Raw genomic sequence first — 25384 nt, 5'->3', positions numbered from 1 at the left:
TTTTTCTGCTAAGGGGACAGGACAACTTCACCGCATCAAAGGGACAATGGATGGGGCCATGTACCGTCAAATCTTGGGTGAGAACCTCCTTCCCTCAGCCAGGGCATTGAAAATGGGTCGTGGATGGGTATTCCAGAATGACAATGACCCAAAACACACGGCCAAGGCAACAAAGGAGTGGCTCAAGAAGAAGCACATTAAAGTCCTGGAGTGGCCTAGCCAGTCTCCAGACCTTAATCCCATAGAAAATCTGTGGAGGGAGCTGAAGGTTCGAGTTGCCAAACGTCAGCCTCGAAACCTTAATGACTTGTAGAAGATCTGCAAAGAGGAGTGGGACAGAATCCCTCCTGAGATGTGTGCAAACCTGGTGGCCAACTACAAGAAACGTCTGACCTCTGTGATTGCCAACAAGGGTTTTGCCACCAAGTACTAAGTCATGTTTTGCAGAGGGGTCAAATACTTATTTCCCTCATTAAAATGCAAATCAGTGGGCAAACGTACAAAATCAGCAGGGGATCAAATACTTTTTTCCCTCACTGTAGTTGTTTCTACAGTGCTGCCAAGCAGGGACACTTTAATACAGAGACAAAATAAGATATAAGCATTTGAGATACAAGGCTTAGACTACTATGAGAAATACCACACACACAGATTATTGCGCAAACATATCAGTTCTATCACAAAATATTCGTTGATGAGATTAAAGAAAACTGCAATCGACATGTGATACAGAAAGAGGGACTATCCAGGGCATGGGGGCAGTAAAATTAATGAGGATGACCCAAGATCAATCATATGACAAATGTGATAACACAATCTGATAAGTCAGTACAATGCCTAACAAAGACTATGAAGGGCTGGCAAAAGTTTGAAAATTGATGGCCAAGGCATCAGTGGTACCCTCACCACCATTATGGTCAAATGATAGGTGATGATGATCATGACTTTATTACCAAGCATTGAAATTTGTACTTATTTCACCATTAATTTCAGTAATATTGACTCGTAAATAAAATACCTTAAACCTATTTTTTATTTGTTAAATTTTCAGGTTGATGGAAATGGATACTTCACTTTCCGCCGGAGTGAGCTTACACAGCTGTTTTTTGCCAATACCTCAGAAATATATTATTCACCAATCTCAGTCGTCATTACCGATGACGCAACAGGTATGTATGTTGAACTTTTTTCGCGCCGTATGTAGCCAACCATGCTAATCAGAGGTGCGTATATTTGTCATCTCATTGCACATATAGATTATTCGCTAAATAATTTTTTTGTGATTTTCTTCAACAATTAATCCACCATTGAGGTGATGTAGTAACGTATAAAGTGTTATTTACACAGAACAAAATGTGAATTTTAGTTGCATTGTGGATGCATATATGAGTTTGATCAACACAGCCATAAAAATAAGCTCTTAACTACTTTCACAGTTTCTAGCCTTTCAAAAAAAACTTCATTAATAATGTATACATTGGTTATGGCCGAGGGTTTGTTTATCAAACCTGCATTAAATGTGTCAATGGACAATGCTTAGTGTGTAAATATAAGTGATTAATTGCTATCAAACAATGTCATGTCAAGATATTTTTAAGTAGAACAATATTGTAGATATTTACTAAATTGTGTAGGTGTATCCATGGATAGTGGATAATTTTTAAGTAACAAAAAGAAGGAATATGATGTTATCCATACAATGGCTTTTATTACAAATTGGGCCCTATTTCATCATTCAAATCTATGCTGGATCAATGCCTAATCAAGTCGTCTCAATCTATCACGAATCTATAATATAACAATCCAACTAACTCGTGCACATGTTCTGATCTCATCAAACTATCTCTACAATGGTCAACCTCTGGGGTGTATTACCTCCTTGGCCATTAGTCTTGACGAAGTCATCATTTCCTCTGGTCAAGGCCACTTACTTTTTGTAACAGTCAAGATTATGTTTTTGACGATGTTCTCCAATTCTACTGAACATCGTGTGCGAAAATTTTCCGTCCACCAAGTTGCCAGTTTGATATTTACACGCAAGTATATTCAAGCATATTAATCTCACCATATTTTGAGGATTGTATTTCAATCCAGTTCAAGAAATTACCACGGCCATTGCCATACTACCATAGACTCGCTGCAATTTCCCTGCTTCATCTGCACAGTCATCTTCACGTATCCTGGTGCAACCTACTCTTCTTGACAAGTCTCAATGCTTTCATTGCACTTTATATTATGCACGTATATGTGTCTTACCCTTTCCCATTGGGAGATTCAGTATATCCCCTGTATGTGTACAAATGCACATGCCAGATTTATTTTTCTAGTTTGAGATGTGTTTCTTGACAGCTTTAAGCAGGCGTTAATGTGTCGCTGTATGATTGGGTGAGCTGAAATTTAACAAATCAACTAAAACATGCCTCTAGCCTTTAAATATATGAATTGGCATTCACCAAAGGTGAAACATATAGTTTATTGCTTAACCCCACTTATATATTACAATTATATCACGCCTTAAATATCTTTGTTTTGAAATTTGAATCTGGTATTCAGCTATTTTATAAATGGTTGGCAGTTGTTAAGACGACGTAGCATTTGTGCTGATATTCTGCTTGTTGTTGTTGATCTTAAAGGCATGAGAATGGAAAAAAACACCTGGGTTATTTTTTCAAAGAACAGAGTTGAAATTTATTTCTATGGGTATTGGAGATTCATTCCTGGAATTAACTTTAAAAGTCATGTAAGTATATTTTCAAGAATAGTATTTTATTATTCTAACTATTGTCAATGTGCTTCAAGAACTTTTCTCAAAATTGGAAGTTTTCAGGTTAACATTTATGTTTTGAGTCAGTTCAGTCTATTCAATCTCTGGGGACAATAAAATAAGTACCCCTCTCTAAGAAGCCATAATGAAATCCAAAATGTAGAATGGCTCCTGTCACGACAATGTATAATGTCCACCGCTAGTTCAAGACAGCCATCATTGCTCAAATGAGCAATGCTGGCTATTACATTGCAATACTACAAACTGTAAATAGAAGTTTACATGTTTTATTGCAATGACAACTTACCCATAAACTCAGCTCTCAACAAAGTACCTCGACACTGACTCAAGTTCCGATCCACCTTATGGTATCCCGCTGAATCACACCAAGTTCCAGAGACCGTGTGTTGGTGTAACCATCAACCTCATCAGAACATCAACAGGCTGCTGCACACATCTCTTTCATGAATAAAAAATTTAAAGACAAGCCACATTGCAACTGTGGTGATGTAACTCAAACTATGGACCATATAGTAAACCACTGTAGTCTATGCTGCTTTAGCGGAGGAGTAGCGAAACTATACAAACTCTCTCCTGCAGCCCACTCGTGGCTAGCAGACACATCAACATTTGGTATTTAGCTCCTGAAAACATTGCCATACGTAATAATAGAATTGCTTATTGAGCAGATAACCTTTGGTTATCACGTATTCATTTCATCTTTTTAAATTTTGCCTGAATAAAATTGGCATGATTGAAAGTTACTTATTATTGCTTTAAAATCAAACACTGTAATGCCATAATAAAAAAAATGTGATGTATTGCAATGTAATTTTAAAAAGGAAATTTCAAGCTCTAATTATTCTTTGTTTGCATAATTTACAGATAAGACTTTATCTGGTAGATGGACTGCCACTAACTTCAAAAGACCGAGAGACAAAGCTTACAGTGTCAGTCAAACAGTACATATCAGGTATTGAGCAGATGAGTTGCCCTGGGATCAATAATGGATCTCAGATATTGGATCAAACTGATGCCAATTACACAGTACCAACGAACGGAATTGTTTTCATCGATGTGCCAACTTCCAAAGAAGCAAATTTCCTGACTGTGGAGGTATGAACCATCCCAATGTATCAATAGTTAAATGTTTAAATGCAATGTAATCGAGGGGCTGTATTGTCTTGGTGTGGTCTAAAGATTGTTGTTTTACTGCATTGCCCAAAACTTGCAATTGTTCTTGACAAATTTGCAGGTACAGCAGTCCCTCGGTTAACGTTTTTTTATGTTTTATGACAACTGTTGTTAACCAAAACAACCGTCAGGGGCCGTCCATAAACGACATCACGCGATTTTGAACGATTTTTGACCCCCCCCCTACCTCGTCACATGGCGTCACAAAAAGTCAGACCCCCCCCTCAAATATGACGTCACAAAGCTCTGACCCCCCCCCCACCCCAAAAATATAACTATTGCCATTGTAGTGCGTATTTAATGTGCCGCTGCACTCTGATGTTGTAGGAGAAAACATTTATTAAAAAGTCTATTTAATTAAGTAGAACGTGTTGTCTATATTTATTTAAAGTTGTGCATTTTTAAGTGACGTCACATTTCTCAACCCCCCCCCCCCTCGTCACACATCGTGACAAGTGTCTGACCCCCCCCCGCCCCCGTAGGTGCGTGACGTCATTTATGGACGGCCCTTTAGATCAAATTAGGAATTACATGTTAAAACATTAATCCGTTCCAACACGACCAGAAGTTGACTTTTTTTACCCTAAAACATAGTTTATAAGGATAATTATTTTAATACTCTTTTTTCCTTTCGCGAATTCACTTTAGGGGCCATTGCAACAACTATTAATTCACTTATAAGTTGAAAAATAAGTAAAAACCAAGAGAGCTGTTTCCACTGCCAAAACAGAAACCAATGTAAACAAAGCCAATCGAGGTGTAAACGCTCATAAATGGGCATCGTTGGTTGGCTGAGGCATGCTCAGCCAACTAAACGAGCGCTCGTATTGGCTGAAATTGGCGCCCGCGTGTATAACGTAAACATACCGTTAATCAAAATTTTACTTTATTCGTAACTATAGGGTTCTACAGAAGGCGAAACGTGAACCGAAAAACTGCTAACCGATATCATTGTTAACGGAGGGACTACTGCATGTGTGTACTTCCACGCTCATATATATGTTTTGTGACTGGCTTAACTTTTATCTAGGTTACTCATGTAACCTTTATTGTATTTCTTGTTGATGTAACTTTTTGATCCACCCGACTGGACATCTGTGAAAAGAGCTTCATAACTCATCAGTTTCCTCCAGTATAAATACATATTCTGATTCTGATCTACAGGCAATCCTTCACTCAGGAAAAAGTGACTTTGGCTTTGCTTAGAATTGGCGTTGTTCAATGTGTCTATTCATGGTGTATTTATTGTGCTGCATCTAACAGGGGATTTGTGTTTGTGTGCACGTGTTTACATCAAGGCACGATTTGGTGAAGTCGTTGTTTGTAATTCGATATCAGCATGGGTGAGTTTTCAAAATGGATCATTTTTGCACGTGACAGCCAGTGAAACCAATGTCAAGGTGAGAATCCTGATACTTGACACCATCGATTGTGTCTATTTCTGTGCTGAATATGGAATGTTGCTTATGACTTGTCCTTAAAGAAAGGAATTCTGCAGTGGGTGTTCAAATCACACATAACCAGATGGAGCATAAGTTACTTGCCCTGATGGAATCATAACAGACACACTATAAATTTTGATTTAAGGCTTTCGTGACTGCAGGGATTCATATTCTTGGTTCTTTCGGTAAAGTCACGTAGAAGGGAAACAATAAAATAAAAATATAAAACAATAAAATTATCACGACGTTTCGACTGCAACACAAGCAATCATCATAAGGCGTGAAAACCACAGCAAGAACATTTTCTTGATAATTTTAATGTTTTATATTTTTATTATTTTATTGTTTCCCTTCTATGTGACTTTACCGAAAGAATCAAGAATATAGGCTCACACTATGTTCACAATATGCCTCATTACTGATTTACAGGGTGAGTAATTCACTCTTCTCCCTGCACAATCAAGCCTGATATTTCAAAAATAAACGCACAATTGTTATCCTTCATGTACTCACGTGTTCAACATGTAAACCTACATAATATAGAAGTTCTAGATTTAAAGCTTTCGTGACTGCTAGGATCCATACTCTTTGGTTCTATTGGGTAAAGTCACATAGGTGAAAATAAAATGACTAAAATCACGACGTTTCAACCACAACACAAGCGGCCTTCATCAGGTGAAGGGATGAGACTGTCTGGAGGACAGCGCTGGAGTGAGAAAAGCCACGCTTAGATCACGACCTTTAAGCTGTGTGAGAAGAAAAACACAAAGCGCCTTGACAAAGGAATTAGCATATAATTTAGCATTGAAATGGCTCATTGAAATAGCTAAGTTAAAGTATACACATCCACAGAGGTACCCCTTGACAAAGGAATTAGCATAGAATTTAGCATTGAAATAGCTGAGTGATTAGCTTGTAACTGGACACAGAAATAGCTATGTTAAAGTCAGAGCATATACATTCACCGAGGCACCTAGTACTCATCAAACAGGAGAATTTAGCGAAACACAACCACGCTCAGACAGCGGACCTTTAAACTGTGTGCGAGCAAACAAGGTGTTCTGACAAAGAAATTAGCATAAAAATTAGCATTTGATTGGCGGATTTTAGGAAAGAGGTGGTGTACGTGCCGGTGAACTCCCCCTCCCCCCCTTCCCCCCCCCCCCCCCGCGCCAAACGGCAAGTCCACCGGCACGTACACCACCTATTTCCTAAAATCCGCCAATCAAATGATAATTTTTATGCTAATTTCTTTGTCAGAACACCTTGTTTGCTCGCACACAGTTTAAAGGTCCGCTGTCTGAGCGTGGTTGTGTTTCGCTAAATTCTCCTGTTTGATGAGTAATAGGTGCCTCGGTGAATGTATATGCTCTGACTTTAACATAGCTATTTCTGTGACCAGTTACTAGCTAATCACTCAGCTATTTCAATGCTAAATTCTATGCTAATTCCTTTGTCAAGGGGTACCTCTGCGGATGTGTATACTTTAACTTAGCTATTTCAATGAGCCATTTCAATGCTAAATTATACGCTAATTCCTTTGTCAAGGCGCTTTGTGTTTTTCTTCTCATACAGCTTAAAGGTCGTGATCTAAGCGTGGCTTCTCCCACTCCAGCGCTGTCCTCCAGACAGTCTCGTCCCTTCACCTGATGAAGGCCGCTTGTGTTGTGGCCGAAACGTCGTGATTTTTGTTATTTTATTTTCACCTACGTGACTTTACCCAATAGGACCAAAGAGAATATAGAAGTTCTTACAATTACTTCACCTTTTACAAATTAAACCTCTGCTTTTTTCTTTAGGTTGGGAGCCCAGTTTCCTTCACATTAAAAAGCTCGGACAGCAGCATCACCAAAGTGTCTTACCAGGTAATGCTGTTTTGCACTCTAAGCTACGTTTTTAGCTATAAGCAGTCAAATATTTCAATACTCTGTGGTTTACAACAGCAATCTACCTTGGGCCAACACTACCTGTTACAATAGCATGTTTGACACTTATTTCCTACTAGTGGGAAATACCCGGCGTTGCTCGGGGGGAAAATATATTTCAAAACATCTCTTAAAAACACAACATATATACACAAATACTAAGCTAATGTGAAAGCCTGGCGTTCCATTTGCTTGTCCATTTGTCCAGCAAAACAATTATAAGAGGCTTGAAGAATTCCTGAATGTAAAAGTAATAGAAAGTTGTTTAAAAAGGTTTCTGAAAATTGTCGACCCCCTCCCCATAAAAAGATTTTTACCCCCCCCGTAGGCATATATACCTACACACCCTACATACAATAGAGTGAATAGTGTCTAGTGACTGTAGCAGTATCTGCTGACTACAGCAGTATCTCCTGACTGTATAGTCGTATCTACCGACGCTGCAGCAGTATATACTGGCTATAGTGGTATCTACTGACTGTAGTATTATCTACTGACTATAGTAGTATCTACCGAGCCTACAGAAGTATCTATAGTAGTAACTACTGACTCTATAGTAGTATATCGTGACTGTATAAGTATTTACTGACTGTAGAAGTATCTACTAACTCTACAGTAGTACCTACTGACTGAATAGTACTATCTACTGACTCTATAGTAGTAACTAATGACTCTATAGTATTATCTACTGACGATAGTAGTATCTACTGACTGTAGAAGTATTTACTGACTATACTAGTATCTACTGACTGTAGAAGTATTTACTGACCGTAGTAGTATCTACTAAATCTACGGTAGTATTTACTGGCTCTATCGTAGTATATACTGACTGCAGTAGTATCTACCGACTCTGCCGTCGCATGTACCACCTCTATAGTTGTAACTACTGATGATAGTTGTATCCACTGACTATAATAGTTACTACTATAGTAAAAACAGACAAACACACGATGACAGAGACCACCACAACTACCACCACCGTGTGGTGGTAGTTGTGGTGGTAGTGGTGGTGTCATAGACTGGTGTTAGTTCGTAGCGAGCAGCAGCATCTATGAAGTATGGACACACACAGACACAACAACAACAACCGGCATTCGCCAGTGGTGGTGACGTCACCACGATGCTTGTGCCAGGCTATGTGCACCTTGAGGCCAAGTGAAGTGTCGAACGCCCTCTGGTAGGAGGTCACAGGGCAGACCCAGTAGGTGCTATGGGTCGACTGACTGAGATAACTGAGATGACTAGCTGATGCATCACCTGTGCCCCTTACTGTGCCAACTTGCTGTGCTTTAGCAACCCGGCGCTCCGCTCGTTGTTGTGAGCATTGCTCCTCCGCCCTCCGTTGTTGTTGGAGGGCCACTGCCTCCAACTGCCCAGTAGCGTCCTTCACGAGCCTCCTCCACAGAGGCCGATCTTGACACCGCTGGTACCAGTCATCGGCAAGTCCACTCAGCTCCACATCCTACTATACCACGTCATGCCATCTCTTCTCTAGCCAGTACCGCGCCAGTTTTGCCCCCTCGATCCGGCCGAACAAAAGCTGTTTAGACATGCGGTGGCTGGGCATGCGGGCTACATGACCCAGCCAACGCAGCCTTGCCTGCCGGAGGAGCTCACCGATGGGACTTTGCCCAGATCTTTCAAGGATTTGCGAGCTCCTCAAACAATCCAGCCTGGTTAAACCCAGGATGGATCGGAGGCAAGCCAGCCATGTTTGTAACCGGCGAAGATGTTCCATTAGGGGCGTCCACGCTTCACAAGCATGGAGAAGGGAGGGAATGACTGTGGCCGAGAAGACCTGAAGCTTCGTGTGGAGCGAGAGATCAGGTAGCTTCCACACAGCGTTACGCAACCGATGAAAATATAATGCCGCTCGACTGATTCGGAGTGAGACCTCTGCTGTTAAACCGGAGCCAGTCATGAGCACACTGCCAAGGTATGGGAAACTCTCTACTCTCTCTACAACTGCCCTATCACCAATTGGTAGGGGTGGAGTGACTGATGGTACAGCACCTTTCCTGGCACACTGAGGAGCGAGATGCCCCTGTAGTTGTTACAGTCTGTGCGGTCCCTCTTCTCAAAGAGGGGGACCGCAAAGGCATCCTTCCAATCCTGTGGTCCAGACTGTTGTTATGATGTCATGTAGGGCAGTCTGTGCACAAACGCCACCCTCCCTCAGAATTTCGCTTGGGAGATCATCTCTGCCCGGTGCCTTTCCTGGTCTTAGACTCTGGATCACCTTCAGTACTTCCTCAATAGATGGCACCTCAGCCAGCCACTCACAGGGGGTGACTTCTTCTTCCAATATTTGAGGCACTGCAGCCTCGGCAGGGTCATCCTCATTTTGTCCCACAATGTTTTCTAGACTGAGGGATTTCCCCTCCCCCATAACCTCACAAAAATGCTCAGGAAATCTGCGAACCTGTTCCTGGGGGTTGGAGATTGGATCACCGCTCTTTTTGCTAATGATGTTAATAGGTGTGGCGCTGCAGGTTACTTTTTTGATGGAATTAAAGAGAGATTTGTGATCACGTGCCATTGAGGCAGACTCCATCTCCTCAGCGACCAGCGACCACCACCCATCCTTGCAGTGCCTCACAGCTCTCTGAACCTCCGAGCAAAGGCTGCGGTAAGCTTCCTCATTCTCAGACGTGGGATGCTGTAGCCGATGAGAGTGGGCCTGTCGCTTTTTCTCAGCCAGCCTGAACACCTCCTTTGTAAGCCAGCGTCTCTGGGGAGGTCTGGACCGTGTACCCAAAGTAGCCATTGCAGCTGCATGAGCCACAGTCCTAAACCTTTCCCATTTCCCCTCGATATCAGGAGGAGTCGGGGACAATGCCAACCCCAGCCGGAAGCGATGATGAACTTCTCGCTTGCAACTTTCATCAGCTAGCTGAGACCATGCCACTATGGGTTTGAATGGGGTCCTGGGTGTACACCCATCACTGGAGTGAAAGAGTGGCAGGCGCATCTTAAAGATGACAAGTCGATGGTCAGTGGGCAGATCATCTCCACGGTAGGTCCTGGTGTCAAGGACATGGGCCCGCATCCGCTGTTCCATCACTATGTAGTCAATCAGATGTTCTTGCTTGTACCCGGCATGCATCCATGATGTTGTGTGGCTGCGCCAATGCCGGAACAGAGTGTTGGTAATTACAAGCCCATGGGCTGCCCAACACTCTAGCAGCCTCCTGCCATTATTATTGAGCTGATCTGGCCCATGCCTTCCAATCACTCCAGACCAGGTGCCAACATCATGACCACCTCGGGCATTGAAGTCACCCAACAGGATGACTCTATCCCGAGGGGCCACTTTAGCGAGCACCTGTGAAAGGAGGTCAAAGAAGGTATCTGACTCATCGGCCTTGCCTGCATCCTTCCACGGATGTTCGTCTTCGGTGGGGGCATAAGTAACCACGACCACCACTGCTCACCTCTATTTGATGGGAAGGCGAGCCCAAAGTAGCTTGGGGCTTACAGCTTCCCACAACTCACTGCCACACTCTGACACACTCTTCATTCTTTTGTTCAGAAGAAGAGCCGCTCCTTGTTGTTTGGCAGTCTCCTGCCCCAAGTAGAGGACTGTCCACCCCTCATGGTGGCGGGAGCCAGAGCCGCTCCACCGGACCTCCTGAATACCACAAAGATCCAGGCGGTACCGGCCCAGCTCCTGACAAAGGAGTGGTAGCCTCTCCTCCGCAGTGAGCATTCAAACATTCCACGTGGCCACACGTAGTGTTTTTTTGTTGTTTCTGGAGGAGCCCCGAGGGTAAGGATTCAGCCTCCTGGCTCCGCCAAATGGGGTTGGGCCAGGAGACGTCATAGACGCCTGTCCCCAAGGGGCCTCCGGCACAGGTTTAATTTAAGGTGGAGGGGATACCAGCCCCTAGCACCCGTCCAGAGCCCCTATTTGGTCGCTGTGGTGGTTACACACGCCATGAGGGGAATGGGCAATTTAAGTTGGCCCTCCCCCAACGGCACTGTCAACCACAACGTTGCCGTCCGGCACCACGAGGAAGTAGTGGGTTGTTTTTGCCGGACACACACACAGACACACACACAGACACCACACACCACACAGACACACACAGACACCACACAAACCATACACAGACACACACACAGACACCACACACACAGACACCACACACACAGACACCACACAGACACCATACACACAGACCTAGTGAGGCCTAGTCCCATGCAGAGCCCCCGGCCTCGCCTAGATTGCACAGCCGGCCGAGGTGGCACCTTGGCAGGCTAGGGCTGGGCTGCTACCCCGCACCCCCACACCCACGATCCCCCCGACCGCTCTACAGTAGTTATCAACGGCGTATAGTAGTAGCATGTAGCGACTCTATCATAGTAACTACCGACTATAGTAGTATACACTGACTGTAGTAGCAACTACTAACTCTACAGTAGTATCTACTGACCGTAGTAGTATATACGGACTGTATAGTAGTATCTACTGACTGTAGCAGTATTTACTGACCGTATTGGTATCTCCTGTCTGTAGTAGTATGTACTGACTCTTTAGTAGTGTGTACTGGCTGTAATAGTAGCTATACTAACTCTATAGCAGTGTGTAATGGCTGTAGTAGTAGCAGCTATGCTAGCTATATAATGGTACTTAAAACTTTCATGACTGCAGCAATTTATATTGTTTGGTTCTTTGGGTGAAGCGACGGAGATAGAAAAATAATAATTATAGTAATAACAAAGTGAATAAATAATAATAAATAAAGTAAAAAAGCATACAAAACAAAAACCACTAATGTAGACTGTAGCCTAGTTCTAAATTGGAGTGAGTATACTGGCACTCTATAATTTAGACTGTAGCCTGGATATTAAGTTTGGTGCGTGTACTGGAAGTCTATAATGTCGACTGTAGCAATGGTTGTTAAACTGAGTGAGCGTTTAATAACCATTATAGACTGCGCGTACACTCACCGAGGCTAAGAACCAGGCTACAGTTGACATTATAGATTGCCAGTACAGTCACCCAGCTTAATAACCATTGCTGCAGTGTGCATTATAGACCGTCATTACACTGACCAAACGTAATAAGCAGGCTAGAGTCTACATTATAGACTGCCAGTACACTCTCTCCGATTAAGAAGCAGGTCACAATCTACATAAGTGTTTTTTTAGTTACATATTTTATTTATTTTATTTTTACTATTTTTATATCTACATTATAGACTGCCAGTACACTCTCTCCGATTAAGAAGCAGGTCACAGTCTACATAAGTGTTTTTTTAGTTACACAATTTTATTTATTTATTTTTAACTATTTTTATTTTTAATCACTTCATTTTTTATTATTATTTTTCTATCTATGCGACTTCAGCGAAATAACCTATAATATAGTACTTACCTGACAGTGCAGTGGTGAGGCCTAGTCCCTTGCAGAGCCCCCGGCCTCGCTTAGATTGCCCAGCCGGCCGAGGTGGCACCTTGACAGGCTGGGGCTGGGCCGCTACCCCCCTCCCCACCATCCTCCGGCCTGCTCTACAGCAATAGTATGTAAGCACTATAATATTAGCATTTACCGACCCTAATTGCACACATTGGGGTGGGGGGGGGGGGATAGAAGAGAACATCACACTTTGAGGAATGTACCTCAGTCTTGTGTATTTTTGTTGCATTTTGAACGCAAATGAGAATCCCCCCCCCCCCCCCCCTCCCAGAACGCTTGTGCATTGCTAGGGGCAACCACGTCTCTGCTTTGTCGCACATGCGCAGATGCGTTTGGCACGCGCTCAGTGGCGTAATGAAATAAGTAATAATAAATAGTATTAAATTACTAATTAAGCTACTTTAAAGTTGACGGATGCGAAATCGGAATAGCGCTGGCTCACCACGGGGCTTATCACGTGATACCTGGGAACTTAAACCCCACGGTTCATGAGCCAAATCCTTCGCAAGTCTCGTCCACGCACAGACAGATAGACAAAAATGCCTTTTATAGGTAGGACTAGCGGGAATTATCTGGTGTTGCCCGGGGGAAAAATATATTTCAAAACTTTTCTTAAAAACATAACATATACATACACAAGTACTAAGCTAGTGTGAAAGCCCAACGTTCCGTTTGTCTATCCATTTGTCCATCAATACAATTAAAAGAGGCTTGAAGAATTCCTGAATCAAAAATGAATATAAAGTGGCGGGTAAATAGTTGATGTAAAAGGTTTCTGAAAATTGTCGACCTCCCACCCACCCCCCTCAAAATATACTTTTACCCCATCCGTAGGCATATATACCTACACACCCTACATACAAAAGAGTCAGTAGTGTCTTGTGACTCTATAGTAGTATCTGGCTCTACAGTAGTATCTGTCTCTACAGTAGTATCTACTGACTATATAGTAGTGTCTAATGACCCTACAGTAGTATATACTGACTCCACAGTAGTATCGACCAACTCTATAGTAGTAACTACTAGCTCTATAGTAGTATCTGCCGACATTATAGTAGTATCACCCAACTCTATAGTAGTAAATACTGACTCTACAGTAGTATCGAATGACTATAGTAGTATTTACTGAATGTATAGTCGTATTGATTGACTCTAAAGTAGTATCCACGCACAATAGTAGTATCTACTAACTCTATAGCAGTAACTACTGACTCTATGGTAGTATCTGCAGACTCTATAGCAGTATCTGCTGACACTATAGCAGTATATACTGACTCTACAATCGTATATATCGATTCTTAATTAATTGTTCATGCTTACGGTGGCTTTCAGACCGCATCCATTATTTTTTGTCTCCCCCCTCCTCTTTTCCGAACATAGATGGACTCGTCCATCTGAACAAACTGTCAAATCTCTCTCGGTGGCGCTAATGTTGAAAATAACCGCCATTTCTTTCACATTTTCTTGCTGTGGTTTTCACACCTGATGATTGCTTGTGTTGCATTCGAAACGTCGTGAGAATTTGATTGTTTTATATTTTTATTATTTGATTGTTTCCCTTATACGTGACTTTACCGAAAGAACCAAGAATATAAGATCCGAAATGGTGTATTAAATCCTTCCAATGATTGCTAAGCCAGAATCCATCTTCTTGGTTGAAATTTTTTCTGTGTTTGTATATGTGGATAGCCTCATGAACGAATATTTCATGGTAGCCAGATGGCTTGCAAAGAACCTCTGTCTTGTATAAGTCAATGTCATGTTAGCCTACTGAATTATAACAGTGATCTGCCACGGCCGAGGTGTTGGTCCTACCGTGTTTTAAATCTGCTTTGTATTCACGAATGCGGTCTGAGACATGTCGTTTGGTTTCTCCAATGTAACTACTACCACAGAGGCAACTTAGTTTGTAGACACCAGGGTACTGTATGTCCAGAATCACATCTTTTACAGACGGAACAAATCACGGATTTTATGTAATATGTTGAATCGGACCTGGATCTTGTGTTTATTCAAGATTTTGGAGATCTTTTTTGTGATCCCCGCAATGTAGGGTAAAGTGATGGTTTTGAAAGGCTCTTCAAAAGAGTGGCTTTCTTCATGGTTGGAGTGATAGCTTTGCGGATTGTGTAGTCGGAGTAACCATGAGCCTTAAGAGCTTGGTGTACATGCTTGAGTTCACTGGCTATGTGTTCCTGGTCGGATATGCACTGGGCTCTATGGTGCAGAGTCTTGATGAGGGAATTCTTCTGGGATGGATGGTGGTGGGAATCCGGTTTCAGGTAAGCATCCGTATGGGTAGCTTTCCTGTAGACAGAGTGGCTCATTGAACCATCAGGTCTCTTCTTCTTTGGTTCTTTCACCTGATGAAGGCCGCTTGTGTTGTGGCCGAAACATCGTGAGAATATTATTGTGTTATTTTATTTTATCAATTTATTATTTTATTCTCATTCTACGTGACTTTACCGAAAGAACCAAATAAGATGAATCATTGCAGTCACGAAAGCTTTAAATCGAAATTCATCAGGTCTCTTTTTATTAGGACATCCAAAAAATGTAGCTTGCCATCTTTTTCGACTTCCATGGTAAATCTGATGGCTGGGTGCATGGAATTGATGTGGTCGAGGAATTGGTCTAGAGCAGGCCGGCCATGTGGCCAGATGACAAAAGTGTCATCCACGTACCTCTTCCATAAGGTTGGGTGCAGAGTGGCAGTCTGGATGGCGTCAGTCTCAAATTTCTCCATGAAAATGTTGGCTACAACCGAAGATAGGGGGGGGGGCCCATTGGGGTGCCATCAGTGTTTTTGTAAAAAGTTCCATTCCAAGTGAAGTATGTATTGGTTAAGCAGTGTCTCACCAGGAGGGGTACCTCAGTGTTTAGTCCTTGATGAACCAAGTCTTCAATGATTGTGATGGTGTCAGGTACAGGAACTTTGGTGAATAAGGTAACTACATCAAAACTGACAAGCTGGTTGTCTGGGGATCGGGAAATACCCATGATTGTCGATACCAGGTGAGTAGAATTTTGTACCGCAGAGGTGGTTTTTCCAGTGAAAGGCCGCAGGATTTCAGACAGAAAACGAGCCAGTTTGTAGATGGGGGAGTTGATAGTAGAGACTATGGGACGAAGGGGTGTATCTACTTTATGTATTTTGGTAAGCCGTATAATCTTGGTGGCCTGGCAGCAGAAGGTTTCAAAGAGAACTGTTTGGTTTGATCAATTAATGCGGTTGAATCAGAAATGATTTTGTTGGTTTGTATGACAAAATGCCGGGGGGGGGGGGGGGGGAGGGCAGTGGGCGGGCCTGGGAGTGGGGAGCTGAAGCAACAGAACAAAATGCCGGGGGGGGGGGGGGAGGAAGTGGGAGGGGCGGGGCTGGGAGTAGGGAGCTGAAGCAACAGGAGATGCGGAAATGAAGGTAACACCATAAAGCAATTAAGGTAGTACCTGGTTAATAACATCCTTCCAATGATTGCTCAATTTGTATCCATCTTCTCGGTTTTAATCGGAGCAAATGTACTGGCAGTCTATAATGTAGACTGTAGCCTGGTTATTTAGTTTGGTGAGTGTACTGACAGTCTATAATGTTGACTGTAGCAATGGTTATTAAGAACCAAGAATAAGTCTAAATTATAGACTGCCAGTACGCTCACTCAGTTTAAGAACCAGGCTACAGTGTACAATATAGACTGCCAGTACGCTTTTAAAGATTATTTGGCATAAACAACTATTCCGCTCCCTTTGGTCTTTCTATCCTCCCGTAATAAGTTATGACCTGGGCCTCAGCAGGAATAAACACAATCCCAACAGACATGAGCAGCACTCAGCCAGGTTCGGCACACTAACTGCTTCATTGAATACCAACGAGGCTAGAGCCAGAACACCCCACTAGGACTCGGAATTGCAGTTGCTTGATAAAGCAAAGAAACTAAAATAAATAAATACACCAAACACACATATGACTGCAACACAATAAGTCTAATTACGTCGAAATATAAAACAGCTTAAATAATACTAAAATACTAAAATTGTAAAAAAATGCAAAAAAGTACAAGAAGTCATTAGGTAAAAAAACTAGTTTTTCAATGCACATACTTTTATTTGCAATTAAAAGTAGAAAATATTCTTTTTACCCCAGAATTAATCAAATTTGATGTGTTAAATGTAAGTGGGTGGCTTGCATAAAGAAATGTAAACATATCGAAAGGAAGTACCCACTTTTTTCAAGTAGTGAAATAAGTATTTAAAGCTTTCGTGACTGTAGGAATTGATACTCTTTGGGTCTTTCGGTAAAGTCATGTAGATAGAAAAAAAATTGATCACGACGTTTCGATCGCAACACAGGCAATCGTCTTCAGGTGAGAGAGAGAGAGCTACTGAAACAAGGTCTTATATAGGCCTGAGATGAGAATCCCCTCAGGGTGAGGGCAGGGCTAGAGATGGTCTCCCTGAGGCTGTGGAAGTGGCCATTGTATTGTGAGAGATTAGCATGTCAATGATGCTTCGGTGGCAGATCGAGTAGGACATCCAGCCTGTCAATACAAAGATATCCAACCTAGTGATGCGACTCAGAGAGTCAGCTAACATCGGCAGGAAGGATGTAAACATCACAGTAGGTTAAGACTTTACCTGGTTAATCACATCCTTCCAATGATTGCTAAATTTGTACCCATCTTCTCGGTTTAAGTTGTGTCTGTGTTTATATATTTGGATGGCTTCATGGACAAATATTTGATGATAGCCAGTGGGTTTATACAGTACCTTCGTCTTGGAAAAATCGATTTCATGTGAGCCCACAGCGTTAAAACAATGATCAACCACAGCCGAAGTATTGGTCCTACCGTGTTTCAGATCTGCCTTGTGTTCACGAACATGGTCCGAGACACCGGGGTATTGCATGTCAGGGATCACATCCTTCACAGATGGGATCAGATCATGAATTTTATGTATTGTGTTGAACAGAACCTGGAACTTGTGTTTGTTCATGATTTTGGAAATATTTTTGGTAACCTCTGCTATGTAGGACAAGGTGATGGTGTTGATTGGGTCCTCAGATGGTTCTCTCCCCAAGGAAACTAAACGACATGTCTAACTGCACAACAATGTATTGATTTAATGACACAATAGGCACAGAGTATAATTTGCAGTTGGCTTCAGAATCAGAATCTTTATTTCGACTGGAAGAATCTGATGAGCTATGAAGCTCGTTTTCACAGATGTCCGGTAGGGGCTTGAAAGACATTATGTGGCAAACGCCTCTAAAATTTGCCTCATCTGGTTTTATTTTTTCTTCTTCAAACAAAACATTTCCATTTTTATTACTCCACTTGGTACAGGTTGTGCATTTAAGGCAATTATCTTTGACATACACCATTAATATTGCATTTAATTTCAAGTCTTCTTTTGTACGGCAGATGTAGATGCAGAGCAAAAACTACAATTTCACATTCACGTGGTCAAGCCAGATAACCACGTCAAAAGCAGCGGAGTGTTTCGCTGTCTCGTTCGTATTTGTGAATCGGCATTGCATCATATGTTGTAAGGTCTGTTCTGGATGACCATGGTCACGCACTGGAGAGTTTTTAATTTTCTATCTGGGCATCAAGCATTTGCCATGGTTTGTGCAAATGTGGTTTAGGGTGGACCATGAGCTTTGTGGAAGATCAAACCCAGGGATCCTCTGTATTGGTTCTTTCAGAAGGTGTTTGTGAGTCATTTTGATCTCCATTCAGCTCTCCAAGTTTCATCAGGGTTGAATTTGCTTTGTTTAAGGTTAATTGCATGGGTCCAAAGGGCTTGCATCACTTAAAGTGATGACGAGGGATATTATTGAGGTTCTGATGAGGGTTGCAGCATTGCAGAAGATGGGTGGGGGAGAGGTGTGAAAGTATGAGCAACCAGGGTGTTGGGGTCGACTTGAGGGTTTCGTTGGACATCAACAAGTCAGGTGCACAGTACTTGACTACGGAGTACACAAGGGCCATCGATTATATCTGTAGCACTGGTGCTGATTCTCCCCAGCTTATGCTTGCCAGTTCCATGATCAGGTTGATCCTTGTTTTGGTCTTGGCAGCTACCTTTTTCAGATGGTCATGGAAGGTTAGCGTACGGTCCAGCTTCACTCCAAGATAGGTTGGAGTGGGATTGTGTCACAGTCTTGCCACCGGTCACTATATCAATTGTGATATTACTAAATGCTGGGTATGACATTACGTCCCTTTGGTATGACATTGTCGCCTCAAGGTATCTAAGATCTGGGCATGCAACACGTCTCTGTGTTCCCGACTTTTTTCCGGTTTAGCTCTCAGGCTCTAGAACTCTCTTCTATGAGCTATCAGGATCTATGAGTCTGTGGACATTTTCAAAATACGTCTTAAAATGTATTTATACACTTCCATTTCTTCAAGGTGATAGAAATAACAAAAGATGAGAGAGAAAAGACTGCTGTAGTTCGGTTATGTGGAGAGACAACAGGAAAATGATGTGGGTCAGAAGGTGCAAGTGATGCAAGTGGAAGGAAAGAGATCAAGAGGAAGGCAGAAGAAGAGGTGGGGCGATGTGGTGCGATTGGACAAGGTAGCCCGAGGAGCGGAAAGAGAGATGGCACAGGACATGGCAGCGTGCAGAAACTTGACAAGGACAGCGGACCCCACATGAGTGGGGCAAATTCGTGGAAGAAGAAGATGAATGTTATAAGCATTTTATTATTTTTTCTTAGTTGAATGAGTTATTTTACTGCTGTTTCTCATACAGCCCTTTGACCATTATTATTATACTGCAACTGGTGACGGCGCTACCTAAACACTGTTGAGGAAAGCAAGGGGAAAAACCTCTTGTTATATTCCATAAATACAGCCCATAAGGCCTAGTAGGGAGAGAGGTGTTGTGAGGTAAGGGGGGGCAGTGGGATGGATAGGATAAATGGAACTTGAACCAAGGACGTGCCTTTGCACAGAACCATAGAGGTTGACACCACTATACTATTTAAAACATGTGTGACCACTCAACATGTGTGACCACTCCATGTAATCATCTAATGCTAGACTCAATGCCTTGTTTATAATTCATGGCTGACAAGATCATGTTGAATAATATCTCTTTAAAATGAAGTGATATTTTGAAATAACTATTTGTAATTCCATGCTTGTTAACAGTGCAGTGTTGGTTTGTTTCCCAACAGGTCGTGTCAATGGGCCAGGTGTTAGAGGCTGGTGTGGCTCGCTTTCCACAATTTACGCTGACTCCCTCAAGTGCCTGGGGTCCTGTAGTCTTCATAATCGTATATTATGGAACAGATGATGGATACATCGTCCATGAAGGTGTACAGCTGAGGGTGCAGGACTTGGAGAACAAGGTGAGGCTAGACCATGCTGGACTGCTTCTCTCAAGTGCCATACTTGCTTGAGAGACATGGCCGAATGGTAGGGAGTTTGGTGCTTGTTTCAGAGCTTCGCAAGTCAAGCCTAGCGGCTGCCACAATTAACGTTGCAGGTATACTATCTAATAATACATGCCAACTGCTTTATAATGGGTGTTAATTTTCCTGTGACTTTATTTTAAAGAGGCCACGTGTACTAGCATCATTGTCCAAATTTGATCAATGATAAATGATCTCATTGGGAAATCACTATATACAACATCATGTGCCTATTGGCATAATGCCCATTTATTGGATGGTTCTGCATGCAACTTGTGATACACAGGAACAGCTGTAACTGGGGATTCCCTTGATTAGACTGCAGCAAGAATGTGGAATGTCGAGGTGAGATGTGATGTTAAGGTGATTTGAGTTGCTGAGACATTTTTGCCCTGTATAAATTAAATCCGTATTCTTACAAGGTTATAATTAGCACCAACCTTGATGCCTTAAGACCAGTCCTTGGAATTGGGATCATCTCGAGATTTTATCAGGTCTCATCCTTGGACTGGGGGGGGGGGGGTGTGACTCTGGTCTGAGGACTTGGCTTAGAGACACCAGCCTTAACATTTACCTTCGCAGAGAGGATCTGGCTTTGGATGGATTTGACACTGGCCTTGACCTAAAAGGCTTCCAGACGTTGCCTTGGACTGGCCTCATGTGTCTCAGTCTCAAACTCAGATTCTGGTTTTGAGCATATCTCTTGGGTTCCAGCCTTGAATCCAAGAATGATTAGCACATGCCATATGTTGTCCTGACTGGCGGACACAACTTGACTTAATTGTCACTTTCACAGGTGGAGGTGAAGTGGAGCACAACAACAGCTCAACCTGGGACGAGCGTGAGCCTGCAAGTCACAGCCTCTGACCCCCAGTCATTTATTGGCGTCATTGCGCTTCCAGCAAATTTATTTAGAGACTACCCAAGCCAGTTCTTCTCTCTCCTGGTGAGATACGGAGGTCACTGTTATCATGCACTCTTCATTCTACAGTAGATGCATTCAAGTGATGACTATGTACTTTCAAGTGCGAAATGGCCGCAGTTGTATGATAGCAAATGTGCATTCTACCTATCGCCAGAAAGGGCAGGTTGTATGGGGATGCCAGTTTTTTTTCCCCTGGACACGTTATTGAACCTCAATCTACGTTGTATGTTTACATGATCCTTGGTGTGATAACCACACTTATTTGCCAACCGTGCTAATCTGAGAATTGTAATTACAATTGGACTTGGGTTTTGTAGACTATGAAAAACACTCTGACTCTGAAGAAATTGATGCAGTCATCCAAGCTCTCACAAACTAAGACCTAAGTAAAACATATTTAGAAATGCAATTTCAAAATAGAACAGCCACACTAAGATTACATGAAGAAAGTACCAAAACATATATTAAAAGCAAAGTCAGTCAAGGAGAAGTTGATGATCTACATTAAAATATATTTAATTATTTGTACTTGATACATGAATATATTTATATTGAAAGTTTTACCATTTCATATTTACTGAAGACATTAATCATTTTGTGCAATGGGAATAGCAGCATAATGTAATAACTGGATTAAATGGTTAGGAAATTTAGTGGACAAGTCTGCTATGTTTATTTCCAATAATAATTCCTGCTTCTTTGATGATGTCCACAGTTATACCCCTATTCATACTGCACAATGACACATTTAATTGTTCAAGTGTGCCATATGAAACTGGTTCCGCTTCATCTGAGAGATGGTCATGGTCTCGTGCTATTTGACTTGTTTTGCGAAGGAGACATACATACATACTTCGACTAATTTGAATATTCTATCATTACCATGAGTTATGGGCGTTTTCTGTGGGGAAATATGGAATATTTGTTTCCATTGACCTCATTTTGCTTTTGAACATTCTCGGTTTAAGACTATGTTATCTCTTATCTGCCTAAGCATGTTTCTACCCACTTTTAATGCACTCTATCCCATAGGCATATACATGCTTTATCTACACTTAGCTATGCCCTTTGTCTGCCTATACTGAAGTGCAACTCACATCACACCAATCTGTGATCATTTCTTGTGTTGAATTTGTTCACAACAGAGACTTCTCTGACAATCTGAGGTTTATCCTTAAGAAACTTGTCAATCTCATTCCTAAACCCACCATATTGGCTTCTACGTGTTCATTTTATAGGATACGGTGTAAATTATTCTCATGGCTTTCCTGTTTTTAAACTCTAGTAGATGCTCACCTCCCTTATCCCTCACTTCATTATTGTAAGGTAATTTATTTCATTCATACATTTTCTCTGTTTCTTCTGTTAATGTTGGAACATATATATTTGAATGATATTTAACTTGTGTTTTGAGAGCCTTATTGCAATCTTGATAGCTTAATCTGATTAATTCTTGAACACTGAAACCTTGAATATTAAAAATCTCACTTTTCAATACATGTCCTACCCTTTTTATAGTACTATTTTAATACATTTACTGCTCCATGTCTCTCATGAGAAAACCTCCATTAATCTCTTATATCTAGCAACTGACATATTCCCATCTTCTACATCTCTGACACATCTCTCTGCTATCTGTTTTTACTGTCTACATCGAGCACCACTCATCATGTTCGTCAATATGGCTCTATATGATAAAACTTGACACCCCTGCTGTTAACTGCTATAAAGCCAGACCTCAGAAGTCTAGGCCACAATTTTGTAAAAGCTACGGCATCTAGCAAAAGGAAGTGATGGTGAGATGAAGTTCCATGAGCTATATTGGCTACGATGACCTCCTTACCTTGCATGAAATGATGCATGGTGAGTTAGTTTTGATAAACGTTATTTACCTGTTGTCTTTCCCAACAGAATCAATACTATGATTATAATTATTACTGGTGGTGGACAAGCAACATATTTGAGGTAATGTTTGCATCGCCAGCTGTACCAATAACACATTTATTGATTCCTCTGACGTATGTGCAAATTACTACTGACACAGTTGCAATGTGTGACATTGACAGGCTAGGTTCACATAAAAAATCATGAAATTATTCGCTCATGAAATGTTTAAATCTTACTATTTGTTGCTTAGGCTGCTGGGCTGAGCTATGTGACTAATGGAAACATGGACTACTGGAGTAAGTATTAATTAGGTTATAGTAATAGGTTTTACCCTTTTAACTGGCACAAAAACTGACACCTTTATTCAAGGCATCATGTATGCAATAACCTCAACACAAGCAGTCAAAATGCAAACAAAAGAGACAACTCTGATAATAATATGCACTGTCCTTGAATTTGATTGGTCCACACCCGAGATGGCTTTTCTTAGAGCCTAGTCTCCACTGGTGTTGGACCAGAAGACGCCAAAAGGCGTACAACTCAAAAACAGCACACTATCAGAGCATTTGAGGGCTCGGGGTGAGCATTTACATTATGAGACCTCCTTTGCCAGTAACAAGATATAGTAATAGGTTTTACCCTTTTAACTGGCACAAAAACTGACACCTTTATTCAAGGCATCATGTTGTGCAGTGATTAACATATGTGCCAAGTCTAACGGAATTCACTGTAATTCTACCTAGATCTAAATATATACCTGGTTTTAACCCATGATCTTCCCAATATTTATAATTACATAATTTATGTTGGGGAAATGTTTTCGCTTAATGCGGCAATTTTTCAGGAACAAATCTGTTGTGTTAAACAAGGAATTGATTGTTAAAAAAAGAACTGTATTATGGATGATATTTGTCGTGAAAGCTTACGTGTTAAACTGAAGGAATGAATGGAATACAATTACTATGCCGACAGACTACACTTACATGTGTAGTGACATAGAATCTTTCACATAGCGCTGGCTGCTGGCAGGGAAGGGGATCTGCAGCTTACAGCGGCCCTGACTGACAGCAGGCCAGGTGATAGACCAGAGAGGGATCTAGGAAGGGTCACGGAAGGGGCACACCGAGAACCCGCTTGTAGGTTCCAGAAGGGGGTGTGGCCGGGGGCGGTATAAGAGGGGGCCCGGAAGGGAGCCTCGGGGCTGTCGTTTGGAATGGGATCCCGTTGTGCTGCTGGAGTCTACACCGTCATGTCCGTCTTCACCATCTCGGCATTGCCAGTCAGGCAGTCTACCAGCTGTCCGGACTGGGAACTGTTGTTACTAAGTGTTACTGTCAGGCCGTGTTAATAAACAGAGTGCCTCCTACTCTTAGTGTCTCTGAGTCAGTCACGACACATGTAAAAAGTTTGTGGATAACAGGAAGCAATTTTGCAATTGAGGATGGAAAAAATTCAGATTATCATGGATAATGGAATGTAGAGAACAGACGTTTTCACATACTCTTGATTTCACAGATAGAAGTTGCATGTTCTAGGGCGTCGGTTAGATGAGTTCTGTATAACCACATATTTCCTCATCTGCACCCCATTCTTAGATAAACCACCTATAAATAATGGAAAATCAAGGAAATTGGAAAATCGCTTACTCAATGATGGACTTCTGGATACCTGGTTTTGGCAGAATGGTGTCCTAGGGTAAGTATTATTTGTGTGTATCGTACCCCAGAATGCATGTACTGAGGTTAAACGAAGTTAGGGCATTGCTTATATTTTCACACACTCTTTAGATCCAAGTAGCAGTGTCTATTGTATTGGAACAAAATCTGGGTGAATCTTAAGCAATTATTCAAATGAGGCCACATTATTGTATGGTTGGCGTATTAAATACGTTTCTCAACATTTATTGTTTCCTTAAATATTTGGTTTATAAACGTTTGCTTAAATATAAATACATTTTTAAATGAAAGCATTGGATTGCGCATCTCTTAAAGGCCAGACAAGACAATCACATTCACAGCCACTGCCCCTGAAATCAACTCCCACTGGATTGCCATTGCCTTTTCCATATCAAACACAAGTGGATTATCGGTGGATTATACCAGCACTCCGGTACGTATGCGTTATTTTCTCAAACCTCTTCCCTCATGACAGTTACTTGTTTTTATCATCATCAGCAGCCTAACTAATTTACTGCTGGATAAAAACCTCCTCGTTGTCGCCATCCCATACGATTCTGTAATGTAACACACTTTAACTTGTCGTACGTGGAGTGGGTAGATGGGACAGCCACTGCCCCACGTTATTCTGTGACCTTTCCATCATTTTTTCTCCCGCACCTTGGCCATGAATTTCATTCAAAATTTCCGTGACAAAAATCCCATCCTGAAGTGAATTTGGACGTTGTA

General features: G+C 41.9%; 1 protein-coding gene across 1 annotated transcript in view; it reads left to right on the top strand.

Moving 5' to 3' along the window:
• Window positions 1–25384, top strand: part of LOC116945483 (CD109 antigen-like) — an 82601-nt gene that overhangs the window by 23823 nt on the left and 33394 nt on the right. The window contains exons 10-20 of the mRNA XM_076069292.1: window positions 1052–1169; window positions 2634–2740; window positions 3650–3880; window positions 5257–5358; window positions 7200–7265; window positions 19931–20104; window positions 20964–21113; window positions 23004–23057; window positions 23230–23275; window positions 24575–24674; window positions 24971–25088. Coding sequence (XP_075925407.1) covers window positions 1052–1169; window positions 2634–2740; window positions 3650–3880; window positions 5257–5358; window positions 7200–7265; window positions 19931–20104; window positions 20964–21113; window positions 23004–23057; window positions 23230–23275; window positions 24575–24674; window positions 24971–25088 — 1266 coding nt within the window. The remainder of the gene's footprint in view (window positions 1–1051; window positions 1170–2633; window positions 2741–3649; window positions 3881–5256; window positions 5359–7199; window positions 7266–19930; window positions 20105–20963; window positions 21114–23003; window positions 23058–23229; window positions 23276–24574; window positions 24675–24970; window positions 25089–25384) is intronic.

The sequence above is a fragment of the Petromyzon marinus genome, chromosome 24 (genome assembly GCF_048934315.1).
Source record: "Petromyzon marinus isolate PM22_M1 ecotype Great Lakes invasive population chromosome 24, UKy_Petmar_22M1.pri1.0, whole genome shotgun sequence".
Classification (NCBI taxonomy): Eukaryota; Metazoa; Chordata; class Hyperoartia; order Petromyzontiformes; family Petromyzontidae; genus Petromyzon; species Petromyzon marinus.
Note: the sequence above shows the minus strand (reverse complement) of the source record. Positions and strands in the feature narration are given on the sequence as shown.